This window comes from Tasmannia lanceolata, unplaced genomic scaffold (assembly GCF_043159265.1).
Source record: "Tasmannia lanceolata isolate RefF3 unplaced genomic scaffold, GAP_Taslan_0.1 ptg000016l, whole genome shotgun sequence".
Lineage (NCBI taxonomy): Eukaryota > Viridiplantae > Streptophyta > Magnoliopsida > Canellales > Winteraceae > Tasmannia > Tasmannia lanceolata.
In genome coordinates this window covers 20,503,047-20,519,845 of record NW_027518693.1, presented here as the reverse complement: position 1 = coordinate 20,519,845, position 16,799 = coordinate 20,503,047, and the positions used below count along the sequence as shown (strand labels likewise).

At 45.0% G+C, this 16,799-nt stretch overlaps 1 protein-coding gene across 2 annotated transcripts; it reads left to right on the top strand.

Annotated features, from left to right (window-relative positions):
• The first annotated feature begins 3,230 nt into the window (after nucleotides 1-3,230).
• Nucleotides 3,231-6,772, top strand: LOC143848693 (uncharacterized). 2 transcript variants are annotated; one of them, XM_077357687.1, is made up of 2 exons: nucleotides 3,231-6,449; nucleotides 6,574-6,772. In XM_077357687.1, exons 1-2 carry the CDS (start codon nucleotides 3,438-3,440, stop codon nucleotides 6,580-6,582), a joined length of 3,021 nt encoding a protein of 1,006 aa, XP_077213802.1. In that variant the 5' UTR covers nucleotides 3,231-3,437; the 3' UTR covers nucleotides 6,583-6,772. The 2 variants fall into 2 exon arrangements, with proteins under 2 accessions (XP_077213802.1, XP_077213803.1); XM_077357688.1 differs by having other exon boundaries at nucleotides 3,231-6,422; nucleotides 6,574-6,771.
• The last annotated feature ends 10,027 nt before the right edge of the window (nucleotides 6,773-16,799 follow it).

Here is a 16,799-nt window from a genome sequence, read left to right as displayed (position 1 = left end):
GGGCACCAAGTAGGTGCGTAAATAAAACAAGGGATTCACACACTGCACATCATGCATTGTCATATTCTTTATTTCTTTCATTTTCCTTATTGGCCTCAGGGAATAGATAGGACGCGCACCAGATGGGAGCCGTTGTATCTATTTCCTAGCTATGCGCCGGAGCTGCAGCCGTAGACACTGGGTGTGCTGGTGTTCTACAGCAGCCGATGAGCAATGAACATACTCTGTATAATGCTGGGTGTGCTGGCGTTATACATCAAGGGTATGGTCATAGGCATAGTACCCTGCAGAAATGCCTGGGCCCTACTTTCATTTCATTATATTATGTATATATATTAGTTGCTCCCTTTAGAACCAAAATTAGGGAACCCTTGCTAGGACACTATATATATGTACTCATATAGGACGAACATATGTTGCTTACACATGTGAAGCCTAGAGTTAGGAGCCTTGTCCGATTTGTAGACTAGGGTAGCTCACCTTGTGTGGCTACAGCGCGGTCCTAGTACACTCATCAGTCTGTCACGAGTCGAGACCTCTTTGGCTCCGCTAGATCAGGTTAGGGCCGGTGCCCCTGGTTAGGATATGTATGTATATATGTACGTGTACGTGTTATATTTATTCTCAGATTAGGACCTGTCTCCTAGATTAGGTTTCTATGTCTGTCGCAGTCGTGCATTCCTTCAGATCTGATCGATGACCCTTACTCTTGCTTGGCAGTCAGCCAAATCAATGATTTACCCCGTAATCTCTTATCATATGGTCCCCCGGTGTGTTGGGTTCATGTGTTCGAATTGTTCTGATCCATTATCATCAGGTGGAGTCTATTCCTTCTTTCAGTTTGGGTCTGGCCGACGGTTTTGTTCACCACCTTTCATGGTCATGGTCCAGTCCTTGATTCCTTATTTTCCTGTTCGGTCTGTGTGCTAACCTGTTAGACCGGGGTCTGTCTATCAATAGAATTTTCTGGTCTAACTATCAGCTACATAGTTTCATTCCCTAGTCTTCAAAATGGTTAATCATTTTCTCTGGTCTTTATCCTGATCATGGTCTATGTTTTGTCTCCAGAGTTTATGGTGGTGTTGTTTCTTTGTACATGTATTACTCGCTGAGTCGATGTACAGTTTTGCCATCGTCTTGTACGTACCCTATTTGTTGAGTCAGTCGCTCAGATCAGGCCACCTTTTGCAGTAGGCGTTCCAAGTCTGATCCATCCTATTTGCACTCCTTCGATGCAGTCGATAGTATTTCTTTTACCTTGTTGAGATTATGTCTGTCGTTTTGTCTTCAGATTGTACGAGTCTTTTCTGTATATTCAGTGTTGTCGGTTGTTTAGGTTAGGACCCTCTTTTCCAGTGAGGGATTCCTGGTTTAATCAATCATATGTACATTCTTTCAGAGTCACCTGATTAGTGGTCTGTACTCGTCACTCTCGTGACCATGACCTATTCATTGCCTTTTTTATCATGAGTTCATTCATGTTGTGTACACAGATCCATGACATATATGTATATTACCCTTCGACTGTGTACCCTTTCTTTGGATGTGTCATAGATCCGTACTGTGTGTAGATATTACTCATTGGGTTAGATTTTTGCTATTTGCATGTTCTGTCTTAGATGTGGTCGACGGCTTGTCCGCTGTCTCTGTGACCATGATCTATCATTATCGATCCTCTTGATCATACAGTTGTCAATGTCCATCATCATATTTGAGACCCAGTCTATGACCTACTTCTGTCATTTTGTGGCCGTGGTCTACCTTTCTGATATATTCGAAAGTCCACGTTTATTGATGAACAAAATTTGTGTCACCAGTTGTATCCTTCCCATGATCGGTCAAATTTATCCCTATTATTTCATTATTCAGGGTTATCTTCACTCTCTTCTGATCTTATCCTATCTGTGATTAGGTTAAATCATGTCGAACAAAGTGATGAGGGTTTGGATAAGTGAGTCAATTCGAGCTCTCCCGCGCGAGCGTGCACAGTGGAGTACGGCCGACAGGTTCATCAGCACGTTTAATAATTTGAGCGCATCCGGTGTGAATTGGCAATTTCTTCAAGCAGCTGCAAGACTCTGGGATCCTATTCTTCATGTTTTTCAATTTGGTCCCTTTGAAATCTGTCCTATATTCGAGGATTGGTGCGCCCTGTTAGAACTCCCACCCGAGGGACTCTGGATCCAACCTTCGAGTATAGCGTCTCCTCGTTCCATTTTCTGTAAGCTTTTCGAGAACCAAACTGTTGATGCTATGCCCTATTTCAAAGACACGTACGTGCAATTCGATGACCTCATTGAGCGTTTTTCTAAAAACGTTGACCCTATCGATTCCCGTTTCCAAAATTGTCGACGCAGTGCCTTAATCTTTGGTGTCCTTGCACGTCACGTTGTCCGTGAAGACTCCAGTATTGCCCCTGTGACCTTATTGAGTGTAGTCGATCAAATTCATGAAGGAAGGAATCCTGTCCCCCTCATGCTAGCAGAAACCTTCTCTGGGCTGGATCTTATTGCTAGGCAAGAGGTGAAAGATAATTTCCATGGGTGCGTCAAGTTACTTTATTTATGGCTCTGTGAAAAACTCACCATCCTTCGGCCACAGAGTTCCCTTCAGTACACCCTCAAGGATCATCTTTCGTGGCAACCAATGGCCAATAAACCTCAATCCATTGATGAGTGGCGTAATTGGTTGCAACACGTGGAGGAGGATCAATTTCACTGGGTGAGTCATTCATGCTTACATGTTATCACTAGCACCTACCCACACCCATTTGTGTATCTTATGGGTTTGGAAAAGTCAACCTTTTATGCGCCCACTCGTCTGCTTCACCAGATCACGGGAAATCCATGTCCTCCCGGATTTGTAACCCCTCCTCCTTGCGAAAAGCTTACTCCCGGTCTCATAAAGTCTATAGTAGCTGCTTGGGGAAACAAGGTTACCACTAAGAGACTTGCTCTATCATCTAAAGTTCATCGGAAGGAGTTACCAGAAAAGCCTGCGGGAAAGAGAGCTCGGATCATGGAACATTGAAGACCATTTTCATGCAATTGTCATTTTAATTTCAAGTTTCATTATGCTCATTTGGTTCATCTACTTGTTTATCAATCGTAACTACAGTCGGATTTGTGAATCGTAACTACAGTCGGATTTGTGATTAATGGAAATGTGTTCTTTTCAATTTCTCTTGTCTGGAATTTGTGTGAAGTGTTCCATCTCAATTGTCAAATGTGCAATCTAACTTATTAACTTCCATTCAGGAGTCTTAGCGGGACATCATTGCTCCCAAGAAAGTCAATTCAAAACCAGCCTGGTCCCGTCCGTCTTCAGATTCCAGGCTGAATAGACTTTCTTTTTCCCCAGAATCCTTTACTTCTCCTGCGCCGCTTCTCCTTGGTTGTCCAGAAATTCTTTCACCCATTTCACTTGCATCTGAATCAATGGAAGGTACCGGAAACAACAATCCAGATACGAATGAGATGATGAAGGCTATCCTTCTTCAGCTGAGTGCCATGAAGGACGACATAACCCTCTTGAAAAATGATCATCTTTCTACCTCTAAAGATCATGCCAATCAGCAGTCTCCAGTCATACCTTCCGTTCCTCTTGTTCCATCCAGGCCGGCTGTATTGCCTGAATTCGAAGACTTTGATGAGGGCCAGTACGCAGCAGAGAACTGTCTTCCCAACCTGGGAAATCCTGATAAAGCACAAGAATTGGCTGGCCAAATTGAAAAGCTGACCCGGGATATGGAAACCATGAAGTGCCAAGGTCCCAAAAATTTGGATATGTCTGAATTCATGATAGCTCCAGGGGTCGTACTTCCGCCCAAGTTCAAAATGCCAGACTTTGACAAATACGACGGAATGGGGTGCCCTCGTAGCCATCTCAAGTCAGTCATTCCTCTATTGCAGCAGCACGGTTTATCCCCAGAGCAGATTGCTTTGGTGTTCCCTAGAACTTTGACCGGGACAGCCAAGAAGTGGTTTTTGCATCTGAAGCCAGAAGAAAGCAGGACTCTTGAAGGTGTAGCTAACAAATTTGTTCAGCAATTCTCCATGGAAGAGGGGATTGACGTGACAAAAAGGGATCTGAAATCGCTGAAGCAGGGACCTAATGAGACATTTACTTCCTTCATTCGACGATGGAGGAGAAAGGCAGCACAAATGACCCACAAGTTACCGGATGACGATCTTATCAAGATTGCCGTCAAGAATCTTTCCCCCTTTTACTTTCCTCATATGTCAATCCAGTACTTCAATGACTTCGATCACCTGATCAAGACCGGGACAAGAATCGAGGACATACTGGCTAAGGGCGGCCTGAGAACTAGGGCCTCCACTTCAGATGTCAGAGAGGGAAAAAGGCCTATGGCGCCTCCGAAGGAAGTTAACAACATGAATACTGCTCGTCCAGTTAGGAGAGAAGGTCCCGGAGGAGTTCGTCCGGAAAGAAATGAGCCCAGAGAGTTCACTCCTTTACCTTATTCCCTGTCTGTAGCTCTCAAAAAGCTGTTGAGAGACAAGAAGATCACTCTACTAGAACCCCGGGAAGTTCCCAATCCTCTCCCGAAATACTGGAGAAAAGATCAGTACTGCGAATATCACCAGAGTGTTGGGCATTTGACTGACAGATGTTTGGCACTAAGGCATAGGATCCAGGATAAGATCGAGGCAAAAGAAATTGTGGTGGAAGCTCTTCCCAATGTCACCAGGAATCCATTGCCGACGCATACTATGCCTCCTCCAAATGTCTACGCTATTCTCACTGAAGAGGTTGTCCTGGACCATTCTCGTATATGCGCCGTTATCTCTGATGAGCCGTATATCTTACGATGGGAATCCGATGATGAAGAATTAAAGCGCGAAGAGCCTTATGTCTTATCCTCTGCGCAAGAAGTTGGGGAATCCTCTGGATGTCCTTATGTCCTCAGATTCGAGGGGGAGGAGGAGAAAAGCAAAGTCCCATATGTCCTTAAGCTTGAGGACGAGGACTTGCTGCTGTTGAACGATCCGTGTGATGAGGTTCGCCATGTTACCCGTGGTGGACGTTTCTTTAAGCCCCCTGAGTTGAGAGCAGAGAATCCCGCTGAGATTGCCAGAGCTGTTGAGAATCAGAATCAGAGGTTGAGTCCTGAGGAAGATGAGGACATTCTGTTGAAGCAGCTTAGAAAGACCCAAGCTAATATTTCTATCTGGGGTCTGTTGATGTCATCACCTAAGCATCGGCAGGTTATACTTCGTGAATTGAATACAGCGCAGGTGTCTGTGAATATAACCCCTGATGAGCTGGTTGGGCTCGTATCTATGGCCAGATCAGCTATGACCGTGTCCTTCTCGGATGAAGATTTGACCCCGGAGGGTAAGAATCACACAAAATCTCTCAGAATTACCGTCGTGTGCAATAAGAAGAAAGTGCCAGAGGTTTTGGTCGACAACGGGTCAGCTCTGAATGTGTGTCCTTTGAGCACCGCTACTGCCTTGGGGTTTGGGCCGAATGACTATATTCCGTCGGAGCAGGGGATACTAGCTTATGATGGGACTAGGAGAGACGTCATCGGCACCTTGGTCACCGAAATTGAGATCGGAGGTGAAGTGTTTGACGTAGAATTCCAAGTTCTAGATATCAAGACCTCTTTCTTTCTCCTTCTCGGCCGACCTTGGCTTCACAAAGTCGGAGTAGTTCCTTCCACTGTCCATCAGAAGCTCAAGTTCATCAAGAATAACAGAATTATCACTGTTAGAGGGGATCCAGAACCAGAGGTTGGGCAGATTTCCCAAGAGCAGATCGGTTCAAGCACCATAGATGTCAGTCTGACTGGATTTTCACTTGAAGTTTCAACCATTACTATGGAAGAAGCCATGAATGAGGAAATTTTGTTTATGTCCAGTACAAATGCGCAGGTAGCCCGAATAATGCGCAAGTATGGGTATATTCCTGGAACTGGTCTGGGGAGAAGCCTGCAAGGTTTAACTGAGTGGCCGGAGCTGAAGGTTGCAAACAATTTGTTCGGGTTAGGATATGAACCCACCCAGAAAGAGATCAAGGAGAGAAAGCAGTACATGCTGAAGTGGGCAGAGCTGCGTCGTCGGGGCCTAGAGCTGCCTATGGGGCCGTTCAGTCTGTTGATGAATGGTAAGTACAGGAAAGAAGGAGCCGATCGCCCGTTCTATGGTTTTCCCGAGCCGTGGTTTGATGAGTCTGGAAAAGAGTTACCAGGTTTTGAAATCTTCTCCACTGATGAATTGCCAGATGAATACTTCCATGGACAGATTGTAGCCGTCGAAAAGCAGGAATCTGATTGGGCTAAGAACTTAGAGTCGCAGCTTCTGGACTCCCTCTTCGAGGTTGAGGCACCGGTCATTGCTATGATCGGAAAAGATGCACGCTTCCTGAATCCGAAGGGCCGAATTACCCCAGCTGAGGTACCCCTTGATAACTGGACTTCTCAGGTCATTCCTCAATTAGTTCTTCAGTGTGGTCATGTTCCTCCAAAAGAGTCTCAAGTTTCTGAGTATGTGTCTGTTTCCGAGTCAAATATAAAGTCTGCTATTTCTAACAATTCTTTGGATGCAGGTACCTTAGAAAGCTTAGACATTCCTGGTGTGGGTGGCGAGTCCTCCGGTATAGATGTTGTCTATGAAGATGAGTCTGTTATGGAATATACTACAAAGTCCATACATGGTCCAGTTGAGTCAAGTGTCAGCATTTCAGTTGACGATGCAAACTTTCTTTTTGAGCATACTGTAAAGCCTGCTGTGGGCCAGTTGATTAATGATGTAAACTTTGATTCTATGAATGAAATAAAGGACTCGTTTCAGTATCTTCCTGTCTCTGTTTCTGCTTCTCAAATTGATAAAACTAATAACAATGATCAAGACTCCCCCTCTTACGAGGATGTCGACGAAACTCCCCCTGAGATCAAACACATGATTACTCAGGAGGAGCAGCGTCGGGCTAAACCACTTGAAGAAGAAATTGAAATCGTCAACATAGGTGATGAAACCTTAATTCGGGAAATACGGATTGGCAAAACGTTATCCCCGGAGGAGCGTGAAGAATTAATCACTTTGCTTAAAGAATACGAAGAAGTTTTTGCTTGGTCCTATGATGACATGCCAGGATTAAGCGAAGACATAGTCCAGCATCGTCTTCCCTTAATCCCAGGCGCCAAGCCGAAAAAGCAAAAACTTCGAAAATTAAAACCAGAATGGGAATTGAAAGTCCATGATGAAGTCAAGAAGCTGTTAGATGCGGGCTTCATTCAAGTGGTTGAATATCCGGAATGGCTGGCTAACATAGTACCGGTGCCCAAGAAGGACGGAAAAGTCAGAATGTGCGTGGATTTCAGAGATTTAAACAAGGCGAGTCCCAAGGATGACTTTCCTTTGCCGAGCATCGATCGCCTGGTGGATAATACAGCTGGTCACGCTTTGTTATCCTTTATGGATGGGTTTTCCGGATATAATCAGATCAAGATGGCCCCTGAGGACATGATAAAAACTGCGTTCACCACTCCATGGGGAACATATTGCTACAAAGTAATGCCGTTTGGGTTGAAGAATGCAGGGGCAACCTATCAGAGGGCGGCTACCACCTTATTGCATGACATGATTCACAAAGAGGTCGAGGTTTATGTCGATGACATGATTGTTAAATCCAAGACTCGACCAGAGCACGCCATAGTCCTGGGGAAGTTTTTTGAAAGGATCCGGAAGTACAAGCTTCGCTTGAACCCGAGCAAGTGTGTATTCGGGGTCACTTCAGGGAAGTTGTTGGGATTCATGGTCAGCGAAAGAGGGATCGAGGTAGATCCTCAAAAGATCAAAGCAATCCAAGAGATGGAGCCGCCGAGGACCGAGAGGCAGATCCGGGGTTTCCTGGGAAAGGTTCAGTACCTCAGAAGGTTCATAAATCAGTTGACAATGACGTGTGAACCCATCTTCAAGCTGCTGAAGAAAAATTCTCCGAAGAAGTGGAATGATGAGTGTCAGGAAGCATTTGAGAAAGTCAAGCAGTGTCTAACTTTGCCTCCTATCCTGTCACCAGTTATCCCGGACCAGCCACTGTTGCTGTACCTGTCTGTCACTGACACAGCTATGGGTTGCATGTTAGCCCAGCAAGACCCTGAGTCGAAGAAAGAAAAGCCTATCTACTACATCAGCAAGAAAATGCTGGAGTATGAAATCAAATATTCTATCTTGGAAAAGACTTGTCTGGCACTGGTTTGGGCAACTCAGAGGCTTAGGCATTACCTGTTATCGAACAAGGTTCTCTTACTCTCACGGATGGATCCGTTGAAGTACTTGTTCGAGAAGCCCGCTCTCACCGGGCGAACATCCAGATGGTTGCTGCTATTGTCTGAATTCGATATTGCCTATGTGACCCAGAAATCAGTTAAAGGGCGTGTGATAGCTGAGCAGTTGGCTGATGCGCCTATAGATGAGAATGCCGTTCTAACGGCAGATTTTCCTGATGAAGAGATCATGGCTGTAGAAGAGGAGGTCCAAAGCACCAGATGGTTGATGTATTTTGATGGTGCTGTGAACAACCGAGGTCAAGGAGTTGGAGCAGTGTTGATATCTCCGAAGAAAGAGTACATCCCTGTGTCCATCAAATTGCAGTTCAAGTGTACCAACAATGAGGCCGAGTATGAGGCTTGCATTGCTGGTCTCGAAGCAGCCTTGGCTCTGCATATTCAAGGGATAGATGTTTTTGGGGACTCGATCTTGATCATTTGTCAGATCAATGGTCAATGGAAAACAAAGGAGGATAGATTGATCCCGTATCACACGCACCTGGATTCCCTGGTCAGGAGGTTCAAGAATGTTACATTCACTCATCTGTCGAGGACAAGAAATCATTTCGCGGACGCTTTGGCTACGCTAGCCTCAATGTTAGATATCTCTGCATCAATGGAAGTTCAGCCTCTAGTAGTGCGGTTACAATGAGCTCCAGCGCATGTGAACGCTATAGAGATAGCAGCCCGATGTCCAGATGGAAAGCCCTGGTACATTGATATAAAGAATCTCATTTTAGGCCAAGGGCACCCCCCTGAAGCGTCAGGAAAAGAGCGGAGATCTCTCCAGAAGTTGGCGGCTAACTTCATTATCTGTGGCAATGAGCTCTTCAGGAGGTCGTTTGATGGAATCCAACTTCTTTGTGTAGATGAAGATCGAGCAGCTAATCTCATAGAGCAGACGCATGAAGGAGTCTGTGGGCCTCACATGAACGGGAAGATGCTGTCGAGAAAGATCCTGAGACTTGGGTACTACTGGCCAACCATGGAAGCTGACTGCTTTGCTTTTGTGAAAAAGTGTCATAAATGTCAGGTTTATGCGAATCTCATTCATGTGCCGCCTTCTGAGTTACATTCTCTGACTTCGCCGTGGCCGTTTTCAGTCTGGGGAATCGATATTATTGGAAAGGTGTTTCCAAAATCTTCAAGTGGGCATGAGTACATCCTGGTAGCCATCGATTACTTCACTAAGTGGATCGAAGCCGCATCCTTCGCATCGCTGACTTCAGCCTCAGTTGCCAAATTCATTCGAACAAACATCATCTGCAGATATGGGGTACCGCATGAGCTGATCTCAGACAATGGATCGCACTTCAAGAAAGAAGTGGTACACCTCTGTGAGGAGTTCAAGATCAAGCATCACAAGTCCTCACCATACAGGCCTCAGACGAATGGAGCCGTCGAAGCCGCAAACAAGAACATCAAAGCCATCATCAGCAAGATGACAGAGACGTATAAGGACTGGTCAAATAAGTTACCATATGCTTTGTGGGCTTATAGAACGTCGATCAGGGCCTCTACGGGAGCTACGCCATATTCATTAGTGTATGGGATGGAAGCGGTCCTACCAGTTGAGCTGAGAATTCCTTCGTTAAGGGTAATGATGGAAGCTGATTTGCCAGAATCAGAGTGGGCAAGGGCCCGGTATCAGGAGTTGCAGATGATTGATGAGAAGAGGCTCAGAGCCCTGTATCACGTCCAGGGATACCAGCGTCGAATTGAGAAAGCCTTTAACAAGAAGGTGAAGATCAGAGATCTCCAGAAGGGTGACCTCGTTTTGAAGTCCTACAGGGCACCGGTCTATGATCCCCGAGGAAAGTTCAGGCCAAACTGGTCAGGTCCTTATATTGTCGATGAAGTCCTGCCTGGAAAAGCCGTCAGACTCCTTGATCAAAATGGTGAAAAACTAACAGAACCCACAAACCTTGATCAACTTAAAAAGTATTATGCTTGAGACACCGGGAGGCCGTTCTTGGTCGATCTGAGCTTCAAAGCCAAAAATCCCATTCAAAAAAAAAGAAAAAGAAGGGAAAGTCAAAGACCGTTTGCAAACCCTTTGAGCCAATAATCAAAATTTCTTTGTCACACTCAAACCAGGGGCATCTTTTATGACTTGCGTCATAAAAGATGCAAAGCCTGAACTACGCCATGACCTGATCCCTTTCCACAGGGTACGTAGGCAACCTGACAAACTCGGGTTCGGTCAAATCTTTTAAAGCTTTCGAAAAAAGAAAAGAAAAGAAAGAGACTTAAATCAAAGCAATCTCTACCCGAAGTCCCCAAGGGGCGAACTACGCGGACCTGATCCTCACTCTTTGGAGGTACGTAGGCTATCTGGAAGGGTCCAGATTCGGTCCAGTCAATGCAAACATCCTAATCCAATTCTTTCAAACCCTAACCCACCTAGAAGTCCTCCTGGTGTGATAAGGCAAAGGTTTGTGGCAAAACAGAAAAAGAAAAGAAAAGAATAATGAAGTCTTAGACCCGCTAGACTGAAAACCCGAAAGGGCGGTCTAGGCAAAAGTTAGGGTCATTCGCCCGCTAAGTTGAAAACCCGAAAGGGCGGCTTAGGCAAAAATCAGGGTGCAGAGCCTGCTGGATGGAAAACCTGCAAGGGCAGGCAGTCCAGGCAAAAATTAAGGCAAGCGGTCCGCCAGATTGAAAACCCAAAAGGCAGTCTGGTCATGGCAGTGACTTCTCGCGAAGGACTAAATTTCAGAAGCTAGCAAGACGTCATACCTGTATCGGCATCACTTCAAGGTCTGAAAAGTGCCGGCAAGGCTTCCTTTGATATTCCTCTAAGCTAGGGGTTAAAACCGAGCAATCCAAAAGGTATAATAACCATGACTAAATACCAGAAAGAGGCGAAATCACCTTAAAACACGGTATTCAAAGAGTTCCAAGAGTGGTAAACTGTACCATCTTAAAACAATTATCAAATTGAGAAGCAGATTCAGTCTTTCTTCAAAGTCAGTCTTGTAACTCGGTCGTGTAATCACCAAAAGTCCTTTGTCAAGCAGTCGTCAAGGTCATTCTTTGTCAAGTCAAAGTCGTGTACTCAGTCGAATCAGGTGTGTCCCAAATTGACCTGTTTGGTCCAGTATCCTTTCAAAAAGCTGGGGTAACAGGTACCAGAAAATGCAGTCGCATCTTTAGAAGGCGAAATGACCTATACATGGTCTAGAAGCGTGGCAAGCTCTCAGGCCCATTTGAAATTCCTGCGACAGGCGGAGGGTTGAAGATATGTCAAGCAGAATCAGTCTGCTTGGGGGTTGAAAACCATTGTAACCTGAAATTCTGACAGCTGGTGGAAAATTGAAAGTGTTTCAAGCCGAATCAGTCTCTTGTGCATTTTGAAAGCCTTTGAGGTCCGGAGCCCTTGCAATTGGCATAAAAGTGGTAGACCTTTCGGCAAGAGTCGGTCTCTTGTACCTTCAAAATCTTTGTAACCCAAGTTTCATAAAAGAAAGCTTGGATCTGTTTGAGTTGTGTTAAGACTCCTGAACTGGAAGCGAAATTTTACTAGGGGCATCTTTTATGTCCTGACGAAAGTCAGACCATAAAAGATACCTAGCATGCATTGATGTTTGAGATATCAGTTTTAACGAATCAGGATTTGAGAAAACTTGAACGCATTTTTCAAATCAAATTTTCAATTTAGGTTTGATCATGATGCTGTCTAATCATTCCGTTTTTTACGATCTGTCAAGATGCTGTCTTCTCAGATCCCAATTTAGGTTTGATCATGATAACTGTCTAATCATTCCGCCATGTTGATCTGTCAAGATGCTATCTTCCCAGATCCCAATTTAGGTTTGATCATGATAACTGTCTAATCATTCCGCCATGTTGATCTGTCAAGATGCTGTCTTCCCAGATCCCAATTTAGGTTTGATCATGATAACTGTCTAATCATTCTGCCGTGTTGATCTGTCAAGATGCTCTCTTCCCAGATCCCAATTTAGGTTTGATCATGATAACTGTCTAATCATTCCGCCATGTTGATCTGTCAAGATGCTATCTTCCCAGATCCCAATTTAGGTTTGATCATGATAACTGTCTAATCATTCCGCCATGTTGATCTGTCAAGATGCTGTCTTCCCAGATCCCAATTTAGGTTTGATCATGATAACTGTCTAATCATTCCGCCATGTTGATCTGTCAAGATGCTATCTTCCCAGATCCCAATTTAGGTTTGATCATGATAACTGTCTAATCATTCCGCCATGTTGATCTGTCAAGATGCTGTCTTCTCAGATCCCAATTTAGGTTTGATCATGATAACTGTCTAATCATTCTGCCGTGTTGATCTGTCAAGATGCTCTCTTCCCAGATCCCAATTTAGGTTTGATCATGATAACTGTCTAATCATTCCGCCCTGTTCATCTGTCAAGATGCCGTCTTCTCAGATCCCAATTTAGGTTTGATCATGATAACTGTCTAATCATTCCGCTTCGTTCATCTGTCAAGATGCTGTCTTCTCAGATCCCAATCCAGGTTTGATCATGATAACTGTCTAATCATTCCGCTTCATTCATCTGTCAAGATGCTGTCTTCCCAGATCCCAATTTAGGTTTGATCATGATAACTGTCTAATCATTCCACTTCGTTCATCTGTCAAGATGCTGTCTTCTCAGATCCCAATCCAGGTTTGATCATGATAACTGTCTAATCATTCCGCTTCGTTCATCTGTCAAGATGCTGTCTTCTCAGATCCCGATCCAGGTTTGATCATGATGCTGTCTAATCAATTCGCTGCGTTCATTTGTCAAGATGCCGTCTTCTCGGATCCCGAATCAGGTTTGATCATGATGCTGTCCAATCATTCCGCTTTACAATCTCCAAATCCCTGAGTGGCTTAATTAGATGTTGTCTAATCATTCCATTCTGCAATTGGTGAGAGTCTGTCTCTGTCTCACTATCCCTTGAGAGGCCATCTCATCCATATATCCATAATTGAGTTACGAGTTCAAGAGAGGCTATCTCACCAGCGTTTGTAGAGTCAGCGTCCGGGGAAAGGCTATTTCACCATGTTATCTTTGTGAGTATCATTTTCAAAAAAAAAAAAAACAAAAAAAAAAAAAAAAAAAACCCTCTGATTTTGGGCCAGTCAAAATGTGTTGTCTGTTCAGCTTTGACATTCGCGCGACAAGCACGCTCTGCCAAAGAGGGGCATCTGTAGACACCCCATTTTGACCGTGCCCTAAAACCTTCCAATCTTATGCAAAACCCCATCAAACCAACAGAGGAAAATACATTGCCATCAAGAAATTCAAGTAGTCCAAGGATGGGGATGATGTCTCTCTCACCATGATTAGGGAGATCATGTTGATGTGGAATTTTTGTTTTTTTATAAAAAAAAATGTGGTCAAATTTGCGAATTTACACATCAATTATGCCGCTAAGTCATGGTTCTAACAGCTGCTCCATGGGGCCGAGCATTATAAAAGTCCTGGTTGCATGTGGGTTGTTGGATGCATTTTATATTGGGTTATTAACTTTAGCCAATATTTCAAAGGGTGGAAGTCAAAGCCATACCTAATCACTTTCGACTTAGACCTCCCCTTTAGAATAAAATAGTCGAAATATATCATGAGGGGTCTGTCCTGTGAAGGAAAAAGAGTGAACATATCATTTATAGGTAGAGTGGTTTTGCTTGGGCTGCCCCGATAGACAACTAAGGTGGGTATAAATCAAGTGGGGGTGTGCATTTACTAAGGCAAGGGGGTGTCAAAATCAACACACCCCTCATCTATATACTAAAAGTCTGTTCGTAGAGGAGAGGAGGAGGATTTTTTTTGAGAAAACAGGAGGGAAGCGTGAGTGAAAAAGAGAGAGAGAGACCCACCTCCTCCGGCCGGCCAACCGTCACCTCCCCCATCTCTTCTTCTCCACCGGAACTCCACCCTTGCCACCGTCAACCACCACCGAAACCCCACCAAAAATCCATCTCTGCAACCGGTCTCTCGAACCACCCAAAAACCCAAAAACCCAAATAGCCACCTCTACCTTCTCTCACCACCTTCTCCGGCATCCTCCCAGCCAACCACCGGAGCTCCACCGGCATCCCATCTCCTCCACCCTACCTCCAGCGGGTCCTACATCAGCGGGTCCCACATCAGCGGGCCCCACATCAGCGGGCCGACTCCGTCAACATCTTCCTGGATCTTCTGTTCCTCCTATTATAGCCGGTGTAAGTTCAGTTTTTTATTTTATAATTAGTCATTCTTTGCACTACACGATACACCACAGTAGCGGGTCCCACAGCGGGTCCCACATCAGTGGGTCCCACAGCGGATCCCACATCAGCGGGTCCCACATCAGCAGGGTCCCACAGTGGGTCCTACAGTGGCGGGTCCCTCAGTGGCGGGTCCCACATCAGCGGGTCCCACAGTGGGTCCCACATCAGCGGGTCCCACATCAGCGGGTCCCACAGTGGGTCCCACATCAGCGGGTCCCACATCAGTGGGTCCCACAACAGTGGGTCCCACAGTGGGTCCCACATCAACGGGTCCCACATCAGTGGGTCCCACATCAACGGGTCCCACATCAGCGGGTCCCACATCAACGGGTCCCACATCAACGGGTCCCACAGCGGGTCCCAAAGCGGGTCCCACAGAGGGTCCCACATCCGTGGGTCCCACAGCGGGTCCCACATCAGCGGGTCCCACAACAGGTCCCAAAGCGAGTCCCACAGAGGGTCCCACATCCGCGGGTCCGACAGCGGGTCCCACAACGGGTCCCACAACGGGTCCCGCAGCGGGTCCCACAACAGCGGGTCCCACATCAACGAGTCCTACTATGAATAGTAGTTTTGAATAGTACTTATAAATAGTAATTATGAATAGTAGTTTTGAATAGTACCTATAAATAGTAATTATGAATAGTATTTTTGAATAGTAATCTTGTATAGTAATTATAAATAGTAATTATAACAGTCTTCAGCACAGGAGTCAGTCCTTCAGTCAGTCCAGGAGTTTTTCCTATCATCATAGGGGTTAGGATTCTGTCCATCCTCTCATCAAATCGTGATCTTTACCCGCTCCTGCAAGGTATAGGATGCTGTCCAACCCTTGCCGAGTTATTTTCCTGTTCGTTCCCCCGCAAAGTATAGGATGATGTCCAACCTTTGCGGGATTCCAGAAGTCTCCCTACCCTTATGATGATAGGATTTTATTCTCTGGTGTCAAAAAACAATAAAAACATTTCAAAAATACTTGAAAACAACAAAAACATTCCAAAAAACACTTGAAAATTCAAAAACATCTAAAAAACAATTCAAAATCCAAAAACATTTTAAAAATCAAAATTTCAAAAAAATCTTGAGTCATGTGCAGAGTAGTTAGGAATTCTGGTCCGAACTACGTTGGCTTGATCCCTTTCAACAGGGTACGTAGTGCAGCTTGGGGTCCACATCCCAGGTCCAGCCAAACCTTTAAAAATAAACATTTCAAATATTCCAAAAAAATACAAAAAAACTTCAAAACCTTTTCAAAAAAGATCTTCCCCTAGAGTTAGGAGTCTGTCCTAGATATTTAGGGTGTTTTAGAGTTAGGAGTCGGTCCTGATTTGTATTGATATGGTGTGTCCTGTCGTGTGAGTGTCCCTAGAGTTAGGAGGCCTCAAGTCGATCGGTTAGACATTTAGTCGAACCGATGGCTAGACTAGGAAGCATATAGTCAACCCATGGTTTTCCTTAGAATGCACAGCCTAGATACACATAGGATATAGGGCCCACCTGCATTAGCTTAAGGCTAATCAACTTGCATTAGTTAGGGCATATAGAGTCCTAAAAATTACAATCCACTTGAATTTAAGCAATCGCACAAAAAACTTTAAACATCAGTCGAGTCTAGTGGATCGAGTCTAGGATAGCGGTCCTAGAGTTTTAGGCATCGTAGTTTAGAATAGGGCACCGAACTACGTTGGCTCTGATTCTTCCCGAGGCCGGGATACGTAGTGCAGCTAGGATGGATGGCCATCCTGGTCCGAGTCAAGTATTGCATTAGAGTCTAGGGCTTGTCGTGTCGGGTCATGTGTCGAGTCGTGTTGTGTTGTGTGTTTTGCTGTGTTTTCTTATTTTTATGTACAGATCCTATACCTTTAGCTGTAGCATGCATGTGTTTGCCCACCAGAACTTAGACACCAATCAGGCATGTCACTCATAACCTAGCTATTCTTAGGCGACATATCTTTCATTTCTTTTGTGTGTGCTTCTTATTCGTCTCCGAGACATGCATGATTAGCTAGACGTTATCTCGGAGATATTCGTTCCCATTTCGCATGATTTTCGCCCAAAACTCTTCAAAATTAATAATAAATGGCATAAGAGACCAGGTGCTAGCACTTGGGCGAATTGGGGGCGCCTAATCCCTTCCCCATTCGTCATCAGGCACGAACCCTATTTTATATCTCTGGTTATCCGTTGCAACAGAGCACAGCATGGGATCCAGGGCCCACTTCCTTGGATGGCGACTCTTCTTTGTTTAAGGTACGCCTCGAA